Source organism: Taurulus bubalis (genome assembly GCF_910589615.1).
Source record: "Taurulus bubalis genome assembly, chromosome: 5".
In the NCBI taxonomy this organism is placed as follows: Eukaryota; Metazoa; Chordata; class Actinopteri; order Perciformes; family Cottidae; genus Taurulus; species Taurulus bubalis.
Window position 1 is genome coordinate 15,169,323 of NC_136593.1, and position 11,615 is coordinate 15,180,937.

The 11,615-nt window shown below is 38.9% G+C and overlaps 1 protein-coding gene across 1 annotated transcript; it reads right to left on the bottom strand.

The window, feature by feature from the left end:
• Window positions 1–4,347: 4,347 nt before the first annotated feature.
• parp3 (poly (ADP-ribose) polymerase family, member 3) lies at window positions 4,348–9,160 on the bottom strand (the record flags this gene model as incomplete). The annotated part of the gene is made up of 10 exons (XM_079217649.1): window positions 4,348–5,966; window positions 6,246–6,389; window positions 6,504–6,681; window positions 6,763–6,849; window positions 6,958–7,116; window positions 7,210–7,433; window positions 8,065–8,203; window positions 8,377–8,556; window positions 8,730–8,855; window positions 8,984–9,160. The coding sequence occupies 10 exons, from the start codon at window positions 9,158–9,160 to the stop codon at window positions 5,794–5,796; spliced, it is 1,587 nt and encodes a 528-aa protein (XP_079073775.1). The 3' UTR covers window positions 4,348–5,793.
• Between the last annotated feature and the right edge of the window lie 2,455 nt (window positions 9,161–11,615).

An 11,615-nucleotide genomic window follows, 5' to 3' on the forward strand; every position in this document is an offset into this window, starting at 1 on the left:
TATTCATTCAAAATCCTCCATTTGTATTTTAGATATCTTCATATCTGGATGTCCTGCTAAAGGGATAGAAAACAGTTAGTTATAAACATTTAACTATCCATCAGAAAAGCAGTGTCCTTATAATATTTAAATTTGGGACTGATAAGTTAATATGTGAATTGAAAAATGAATTGCTGTTAAATTTCACCTGACTGCTGATTTCTAATTAGAAATGTGGAAACGTGTTGCTTGCATGATTTAAGCGTAAACAGATACAGTTGTGGGTAAATTGGAAACTGTTTACATGAAATACAATAATGACTAACCTTGTTTACGTGAAATCAAGTATTTGCCAGCTTGAGGGCCACTCTACACTGATGTTAAAGATAAGAGTGTTGAGGACAATAAGCAATGACACGCCTCAGTAGTCTGAGCTGTTTGCAACCAGTTGTTTTAGGTCAAGCTGCTGTCAAATATATTTGACATTACACCTGTAAATTCTCCCTTTAGATATACTCAATGAAAAAGGAGTTGCAAACCGATGTGATATAAAACCTAAGGACTTATTTTATGAGTAAACAAGAGCCAATGTGCAGGAGTTTTTGTTGGATGTATGGAGAAAAAAGTGATCCATTAACAGAAATCCAAGTCTGACCTTTCTGAGTGCTGCAAAGTTAAATGCAATTAAAGATCTAGCTGGCTAAAGGCCATCTTTAAAAGTTCAGAGTACACTGTTTATGCAGTTCAAGACACATATTTTTACCATTTTACTTTGTCAAAATCTGTACCCAGAATGAATTGGAAAAAAATAAAAAAAGAATAAAGTTCGCTTTCTCCACAAAGTATCTAGAACAGTTTTTTTTTGTTATTGTTTTTTTTTTTTTTTCAAAAAAAGAATACCTGACATTAACTCTATCTAGTGTGCTAATATCTATACTGTCATATCTCAATGTGGTAAAAAAAAAAATATTGAAATACAAATTGTCTAAACACATAGAGCATAAAGAAATACATTCTAAAGAAACACTGATAATGCATAAATTGACTTACCCATGATCTACTCCGTGTTGTGTCAGATCAGACTAAGCAGGTTAACCAGGTGTTTGACTTTACAAAGCTTCAATTGAGATCCCACATATGTTTAGATAGAGTAGTCCTGAATCGGCTTAAATATAGTCAGTCACTCCAATTGTAAATCCATTTCATCAGGTCCATTTAACTAGGTGTCTGTGGGTTAGTTATTCTGTAGAGAGGCTGCAGAGCTCCAGACGTAAACATCTAGTTCAAGAAATATTAATTCCACGAGGACCTTTCATGATAAATGATGCTTCCTCTCTCTCCACCCCATCCTCCAGTAACACTCTCTCATTCCTGTCCTGTGCTGTGTATGGCAGTGACTGTCACACATTGTATTGTGTGCGATTGTGTTTTTCCTTCTCTTTTTTTTCTTGCTTTCAAATAGACACACACTCCACTGTCCCCTATCCCAGAGCCCAGTCTTCCCTAGGTCCTAATGTCCACACGTTAAGGGGGAGACTCACATTTACCCTGATGCAGCCAGCTCTGTCTCTTTGCATAAGTACTACTATTTATTTCGGTGAGAATCTAACTGCTCCACTGACAGTAAGTAAGAGTTACTTTAGTATTCACAATAATAACATGTAGCACAACAACATGCGTGCTAGTACTTCACTTTTTAGGACGATGAACATCGTCATGAAGTATGGCTGAATTACGACATACTAACTCTATACTATGAGTCATTAATTAACACTATACTATGACATTTTACAAGAAATTATGACTTTTATGAAACATTATATTAAGGCTTTTTTTCTGACATTTTAGAATGCACTAGATGATAATTGTGTATAACAAAGGCCTACTATACGGTGACTATTATGACTTATCAATGACATTTTTTTTGACATAATATACCATTAGCTTTTCATATTTTATAAGACATAGAATACTATTATACAAGAGGTTATGCACAAAGCCAAGCAATTTATTTTATGTATGGTTTGTTTTGTCTTTGTTTTTCTATATTTCTTAGATGGTCCCATCCATACCTACTGCTGCTAACCACAAAAATGGCCTTGGAGTGAAAGGGAAACCAGAGTGGGTCTATGCCACAACATGTGCGAACCACAAGGGTGAAATTAGGTCACAGAAGGTGCCAAAAAATGTAGTTTGGCTCGAGGATTGTTTCATGCATGTTTCCCCTTCTTAGCACAAGCAGCCAAGCTCTCATCCTTAGAAATGACAAAGAGAGCTTATCACCTGAGTCTGAGGGTTCAGTTTATTGCAATACTGACAAGTATTCTTGTCTTTCAATCCTTTATCAGTGTGTGTCGACTAAAACATACTGAAGGACAAAACAAACTTCACAGAAGAAGACAAAGTGCATTACTGGACATTAGGAGATGTCAGGAAGCAAAGTCTTTATACCATACCATTATCCAATTTAGGGTCGCGGGGGGCGCTGGAGCCGAACCCAGCTGACATTGGGTGAAGGCGGGGTTCACCCTGGACAGGTCACCATTGCAGGGTCCATATAGAGATAGACAACCATTCACACCTACGGGCCTTTTTTTTTTAATAGAGCCTCAAATTAACCCTAAGATGCATGTCTTTGGACAGACGGAGAACCTGGAGGGAAGCCACACTGCCACGGCGAGAACGTGGAAACTCCACACAGATGGGCCGCCCGGGATCGGGTTTAGAACCCCGGGCCCATCTTGCTGTGAGGTGACAGTGCTCGCCACTACACCACCTGCAGCCCACAAAGTCTTTATGCTATTTCTCAACTAGCCAGTAACAGGGATCGACAGCGAAAGGGGATTTCATTTTCTAATTAGTAATCGTATACTCTGTAAAGTTGTTTACCTGTTTTTACATGTATTAGTTATTGAGTTAAATTAATTAGTTAGTTTTGTTTGTATTGTTTGATTCACTTTTATTTATTTATCTTTTTGATTGATTTTAATTCAGATTATTATAGTCCAATATATGTAATAAAGCACCAATGATGATTTTCTTAGATAGTAATGAGTAAACTCAATATGGAGTGTTTTCAATTATACATGCTTTGAATAACATTAAATAAACACTGATGGATGTTTAAAGACAGCTTGTATGTTAATGTGTTCTGAGTTACAGTCATGAGGGCATTAAAGCTTTTTAAGTAAATTAGTATTGTTTATCTTTATTTCTGAAGTGAGTTATTTAATAAAGTAGGTTTAATTGTATCAAAGGCTGCACTTAGGGCTAAACAAATTAAAATTGAGCTCTCCCCCGTCGGCCACTAAAAGGAGATCATTGGGTACCTTAAGGAGGGCTGTGCTATGTAAAGCTCTAAAACCTCACTGCAACTTTGTAAAGACGTTATTAACACATAACAAAAGTTTAAAGTTGGGTTGAAGCCATTTTTTCAAAAACCTTTGTTAAAAAACTATGTTTAAAAACGGGTCTAAAATTGCTAAGAACAGAGGATAGAGATCAGGTTTCTTTAGAAGAGGTTGACCCACCGCATTTTTAGAGTTGATAGAACAGTTCCTGTTGCTAATAAGCTATTAATAATCAATAGAAATTGGGCCCAACTGTATTAATAACCTCTTGAAATGTAGTTGGTATAAAATCAAGCCTGCACGTGGTTGATTTCACACGGGATATGATTTCAGCTAAATAGTACAGAGATACAGGTATACAATTGCTAAAATAACCAAGAATATCTCCGCTGACATGTGACACATAGTCTGGGGTAATTTTAATTAATAAACATATGCAATGAAAGTAATCATTTGGAAGGAGCATCCCTTCCCTCCAAATGCTCTTTGAGGAGACCAGAGTTGCCCCCATCATTCTAAAGAGGTTTAATTTAATACGGGAGATTATGTCTGGTGCCTGGTACAAAAAATACGTTATGCCTCTATCAGTGAATGTCCTTTACTCAGGACATTAGAAGGATGTGAAGTGTCTGTGTTGATGCACTTGTCTGTGTTACGAACTTCATGTATGTTACTGCACTATCATTATATGTTGTTTATGTGGCAGCCATGATGTCCTCAAAATGTTATTCATGAGTGATAAAAAGGAATCTTTATCTTATTAGCCTGTGGAAAGTTTACTAGCTTGTTCAAGGCCATCCTATTTAAATGGTTCACACATAACCATAACCATCATTATTGATTTAATTCCAAGTAAATTAAATTGTCTTTTATCAAATATCACCCAGCCCCATATTGAACATTGCTTACATGAAAAACATTATTAGTAAATAGCAAGTATACAAAAGATTAAAGACTTCAACCTCAAAATCCAAAAGGAAAAAAATTGTAACAAGTTGAAGTGAAGTTATTTATTAATTGTTGGTTCAAATGATGTCTTAGTGCAAAACTGTCGAGGCGATTACATTCCAAAGCGAGTTGCTCGTTAAGCCTAGTTTATGGTTCTCCGTCACGACGGCGTCACGTCGACGGTGTAGGTACGCCGTCGACGTGACGCCGTCGTTGAACATTCGAAGTTCTGCGTCGAGGGACCGCGTTGCTCTGCAATTAACCGCCATGCCGCCAGGGGGTGTGCCTGTGTGGCTGTGTGGTTTCAGGGGTTGTAGCCGAATTCCGGTCACAGTAAACAATGGCGACCAAGTTGGAGCGGCTGCATTAAAGTTGGAGCTCATCAATATTGAAGATGTTGAAATGTTGAAGCGCAGGCAAATGAGAAGACGTTTGCGGAGGTGGTCTGTACGACCACTAAATCGATCGAGGCTGGGAAAAAGCAACTGCCGGAAATTACGTTCTGAGCGGACCAATCACAGCGCTTGCAGTCCGCATCAATGCGATGCATAGTTAGGATTTTTTTGGAGGTGCGCGTCAGGCTACGGCGTAGGGGTCCGCGTCGACGGCGTAGCTACGGCGTAGGTACGCCGTCGATCTGACGGAGAACCATAAACTAGGCTTTACTGACACCATACGGTGGTGCATAAAACAGCTATAAGACCCTCTGGGCAAGATTGACCAAGCTTTTCATGACGTACATGTTACATTACTTTGCATAGCAGAAGCACTTTGTGTACACATTAGATTTGTAACAGTGCTTGAATATTAGCCACGAATAGCACTTTAAACTTCCAACTGTAAACAAATCTATGCATAGAGTATCCTTTTACTTTTGTACTATATAACATTCGTCAACATTTCTGTCACTGCAAAGGCATGCGGTAAAGTCCTCTTACATATCAAAGATATTTTCTCTCTGAGGGACAGGGGTATATAAGCGTTGCCACTCAGATCAAATAATGTAGTATGTAAAAGAAAAACGGATCAGACGAGAACTGAGATGCCAAATATAACATGTATTGGTGCCTGTAAGTGCAGTATGTCATTTGAAAACAAAACTGTGCAAATATCTAGAAGCGCTTTAGAGATTTAAAGAGGTGAAAAAGTAAATGTTTCATTGCACAGGAAAAAATAAACACAAAAAGTCAATAGTTATAGTGAAAGTGCAGTCTATCGCGTTCAGGACAGTTTTACAGTGTGCAAAATAAAACAAGGCACAGAAAAGTAATTTATGAATCATGGTGAGGGCATATGCACAGTAACTGTAATTCTAAATTAAATGTGTATTTTTTTATGTAATGTGAGTTACATTAATATATATATAAACACATATACATATATATATATATATAGATATATATATATATATATGTATATGTGTGTATATGCCCAAGCAAGCTTTTAGAAGCCTCTTATATAGAGGGAATGATAAACCTTTCTTGTTCAGAGGACCTGCTTCTTTCCTTGGGTTGAGTTAGGTCATATGAAGCTCAAGCAGGTAGCGAAGGCGACACTGGTTCTCTTTATAGATGAGATATTCGCTGTTGCTGAAGGAGCTGCCTGAGAATTCAGGCTGATCTATGGGCTTACCCTGAGGCACCGCAATCTCCTTGCCCTCAAGGGTGATGAAGACGTCCTTGGATGCATCTGAAAACACAGGATTTCACAATTTTACCAAAGAAAAGCAGCTACATGATGTCATTTAACAAATTCAAATCAAGTATTGTTTTTGTTCAACAATATTGGGGAACTAGTAACAAAATAAGCAATGTAGAACGGTTTCTTTTTGCATGTTGAGTAAAAAAAAAAAAAAAAACTTAACCTTGCACAAACATCTTTTAGACATGTGACACTCAATACATTGACAGTGAAACTGAGAGTGAGATTACATTTTTTTGTCAGAGTAAAATTGAAGAAGTATTATACCTGGCTCCACTGATCCTCGTGCCACCACACTATCATAGCCTGCAGGAGCCTTTTTCAAGGAGCAGTTATCTCTCGTGATGGTGAATTCCTTGCCGAGAGCGACCTCGCTCAAAAACATCACTCCAGTATTTTTAGAGGTGCGCACTTAAAATACATGACAGAAAAACGGGACATCATTAAAATCATCTCATGGTTATAATTGCAATCAATGTCATTCTTATTTTCTTCTTTATTCCCTTTCTTTTCTTACGCCCTCACCGTAAGCTGCAGACTTGCTGTTTTCAGATGCGAAATAGATACCGCGACCAACACGGCCTCCTGAATGCGGCATTATCCTCAGACCGCTCTTCAGGATTGCTGCCACCACCGCTATGTTTGTGCCATGCCACAGCAGACGGCGGTTCTCCAGATCATCATTCTTGCGAAACGATTCTCCCTGAAATGTGCAAAGTACGTGTTAGGTCACAGGACTTCAGTCTTCTGCTTCACAATAAACTAAATGGACTCCAGTTCCTACCTCTGACTCACGATCAACCTCCCAAACATTGACAATTTTTGGTTTACGATAGTCACTTGAAGTTGCTTTCAGGTATTTTTCTATGATCTTTGAATGAGAAAAAGATAATATTGGTGAACAGGAAGACAACATGAATAGAAGATGATCTGAGTGATTTGTTTTTAATGAACCGTATTATAACTTTTGACACAGTACCTTGAATGTTTCTAAATCCTTGTCCATTAGTGTGAGGCTGCATTTGAGAGAAGTGTAGTCCTGGTCTAGAGGGTGAGGAACCGTCTCCATCATCACTTCTTCCTGAGCCTTTTCAGTCTCGGACTTCAGAGTCTGGGCAAGCTCGATGTCAGCCAGCACCTTTACCGAGCATGTAAAAGCAGAGTGACACTATGACTGAGTAAAACTCATAAAAAGACAGCTCATTCCAATGTAGAGTTTAACACATCTTACCATAAGCATCTCTTTCTTCTTCTCCACAATCTCTTTGTCGTCGATTGTTGGCGGTCTGTTCCGGCCAAAGTTGTGTGGGATTGTGGTGAAAAACTTTGAGGAAAGTTCTTCCAGAGGTTTGTTTCTGCCTTTTTTGTTCAATGCTGCCTCGATCTCCTCCAACACTTCGAAGCCCTTTGCAATCTGAATCTTACTGAGCTTACCCAGAGGCATCTTCTTGATATCTGTGTAACATGCACAAATACACACAAAAAAATAACACAAATCAGACGAGTTATTACGTTTTCTTTGTTTTTGCAAAGAAATCTCACACTAAATGTTGCTGGTTTCAAGGTGCAGATTGTTACTTCCATTACTTTAAAACATTAGAAAAACAATGATCTTGTTAGCAAAGTAGAATACATGGATCAGGTATGTTCTAAATGCTGAGATAAGGTGCATTGTGTAAATGCAGACTTGACCCTCTGTTTGTGGCAACGATTAATTATTTACAAGTCACATTCTGCACTCTTTGATCTCCAAGTTTCTAAGCAGCACTGAAATCAACCTTAAACTGCAAAAAGCAAACAGATTTTGGAAGTAGCCCCCCATTTAGGGTTGCAACTAATGATTATTATCATTGTCAATTAAGCCGCAGCTTTTCTCTTAAGAAAAAATACTCAAACTGATTTATCGATTATCAAAATATTTGCCGATTGATTTAATAGTAGACAACCAATCGATTCATCTTTGCAGCTCTAATCCCACTCTAGCCCAACAGGTGGTTAACAGAACAGGTATTTTGTGCACTGTGACCTTTTGCAGACCACACAAACCTGTTTGTCGTCAATGGTTGGTAAACTGAGGCACACCCACCTAGGTTCATACATTCCATCGCCTCCTTGAACATGTCATTGCTGAAAATGAGTTCGATGAGCTTCTTGGTGGAGTTGTCAAGGGTGCAATCTTGGACATTTTGAGTGACTTTGAGTTTGTTTCCATCGACAGTGTCCACCTAGAATATCAATAAAGTACAGCCAATAAGATTTTGTTCATGTTGATACAGAATTGAAAACAATTTTCTTTGATGAAGTCTGTCATGTATGGTGGTAACTAAGTCTGTGAGATGATACTTCTAGGTTTCATATTCAATGCCCATTGTTCCAGTGAGATGTACATTCACGTTACCTTGACCTCAGCATCTTGGTCTCCATCCACCTCGATGAGGGTGTACTTCCCAGGGTAAGACACAAAATTCGACCGATCGCTCCAGTTGTTCTTGGTCTTGTCCTTGAACTTTTTCTCAAAGTCTTTGACAGCCTTCTCAGCATCATCAAACGTGTTAAGTTTAGACTGTCCCACTTCCCCCTGAATTTAGATTAGAGACGAGTGAAACCCACTTCCAAGAGCGGAACAAGCCTACAGCTCAAACTCAAACAGATGTTTTATTAGTAGTTCTAATATTTAAATTGTAATAAATAGGTATAAGTATAACACACAGAATTAAGTACAGCAGGTAGTTTAGAAGGAATACATCTTACCACTCTACCCCATCTGTTCCATGTATGGTAATGCTTTTTTTCTTGAACAACTTGAATGACATAAAACTTATTATTGTTATGTCCAATGTTGGTCTGATTGAGCATGCAGTCATAGTCCTCGTGTACCTGTTGAAAACAATACAGAACAGTTTTCAAATTGTATTGTTCTCCCCAAATATGATTGCATAACATTCTGTGATTCGTACCAATGTAATTAAGTGTGTATATGCATGTTATAACATAATCTTTCTTACCTCTCCGGAGCTTGTGCAGTGCTCATCCACCTTCCTCTTGCCTTTCACCTGTGGCCCTGCGGCCAGAAGGGCCTCTTTTGCAGAGGTGAAGGCATCCTTGGGCTTCGGTGTCTGGGGCTCCTGTTTCACCTTCTTGCCGCCTGCCTTGGCAGCAGCAGCTCGTCTCTTTGGTGGCATGATCCTGGATGATAAACCCTGCGGAGAAAGCTGCCATGTTGGTCATCTGGGCACGATGCCTGGGCAAGTTCAGACTTGCCTTAGCAGCTAACCATCTCTGGCTGTCCCTCGATACAAATGCATGAATTATCCGTGCATGCGCTTACTGGATAATTACAAAGTTATCACTTTGCTGCCACAAGAATTACCAAGTCAAAATAATGCAAAACATAGGGTTTTGATTTGGAACCAGGAAGCTAGAGGGACTTCGCCCTCCCCAGTGTGCTGTGAAGACGACCTGAACCTAAGCTGGGACTCACCTTTAACTTGTAATAATATCAGCCGGCTGGGAGAGAGGAAAGTAGACGTAAAGACAAACAATGTCTGCTCGCTGCTGGATGATGAGGGGCTAAGCCGTCTGACAGACTGTCGGGAAGTTTACGTTCACTTTCCAGTCAGAGGAAGAGGCGGAGCTCGACTGCATCCTGGATTGTCCTCTCCTGGCTGCTGCCGGATGAAGTCTAACCGCTACCGTCCCCTAGCGCATTACGTTGTGTATTGTTCTTTCAAAACCATCACAAAGAAAACACCACAATGATAGTAATAATAGTAACGTGTGTATGCTATTAATGCAAACGAGGAGTAAGCTAACATAATTATCGTTTTTGTGCCTTTTGTGCCTTTGTGCACAGCTTTGTGACAGCCCACTGTCACAAACGCGTCACAAAGCGAGGGAATCTGCAGAGGAGAGCCCAGGCAGATAATAAACAGTGGGCTGATGTCTGAATTATTGGTCTTTATGTTTCTAGATTATTGTAGAAATACCTTAAAATAGGGTTTATCATCCAAAAACCTTCACCAATGATTTAAACATAGAGGCATGTTGTTGTTATGTATGCGTTATTATGCTGTGATTTTACTGGTCTGGCCCACTTGAGATCAAAATGAGCGGTATGTGGCCCCTTAACTAAAATGAGTTTGACACCCCTGCCCTATACGGTATCTCTTCTTTAAAGATGCACTTAATGTGCAGATATTTTTTCTGCTAAATGCACACAAAAACATAGAAGACAACTCAGAAGTGTGATGATTATGATGTTTGTGTTTAAAGTGCATTGTTAGCCTTTACATATAGAGGTTGATTTAGTAAAGATATGGGACACTTTCCCCCTTTATACACAAGTTAAAACTTTTATTCTTACAATCACAGCAAATAGTTGCTGCAGTACATTCAGTTCCTGGTTTGTTTAATAACAGTAATTTGATTGATAGTGAGCAGATCTAATAAGACAATGCTCTGATTATTTGTTCACTTCCTCCATATGCACATTCTCAAGCCCCAGGGCTGCCTACGGGCTGCAAAGTGCAATATTGGATCCAAAAAGTTGGACACAAGATGGCAGTGTTATATTACAGATGCTGCACAGGTCTATTTTCTAAAGCATCTGCCTCATGCTGACGGGTACCTACTGACTGCTGTGTGTGTCCTCACACAGCTTGGTGGACTGTTTTCCCATAGCATGACGATATTTGTGTAGGAAATGTTCATGTAGAAACTGTTTGGTTTTACAGATGTTGTAGATTGAAGCTGATATACATATATTAGACAACTCAGATTACAACACCCAGAAATGTGTCCAAAATTATCTAACAAGCAACTTGACATAAGTCACGCCTTTATATATGACTTCATTTTAGGAAGCTTCCACTCATCACACAGCTGACAGTTGGATCCCGGCTCCCTCTGTCCCCATGTTGAAGTGTCCTTGAGCAAGACTCTGAACGCCAAATTTGCTCCTGATGGCAGCCATGGCAGCTATTCGTCATTGTATGAGTGGTGTGAATAGGTGAATGGAAGGCAAAGTAAAGTGGAAAGGGATTTATGATGAGGTTAAAAATCACTATTTGTGCAGTTAATTCAGCATATTACAGATGTGCATCTGCTAGGCAGGCAGGTGTAAATGACATATAACATGTAACAATGTTGTAAGACAACATATTTGGCAAATGTGTGCAGGTTATTAAGACTATAAGGTTTATCCCATTGTTCTCTTTGTTTCCAGTGTCAAGATAAGCATCTCATGATGATGTGCAAATAAACAGTCAGTCATTTTGGTATTAATAAAAAACACATTTTATTTACATAAATTACAAGAAAGCACAAACTGGTTCACCAAAGTCTACATTAAAAACGTCTTGTATATATTACATTTAACAGATTTACTATAATTTACTCCATTGTTGCAATCTTCAATAAAAACGAGGTCTATATGCGACTTTATTGGCATCTCATTTCAAATCGCTACGAGTCAAAGAACAAAATGAAATAATTGGGACATTGTACTCACAGCACTTTGAGGACAACAAAGTCAGGACAATCGTCTGTATGACCTCTTTAATATCTGAGACACCTGATTCAGGACTAGTGATTATATAACTCTGTTTACAATGCTTGGCAAAGGAACTCAGCGGATGT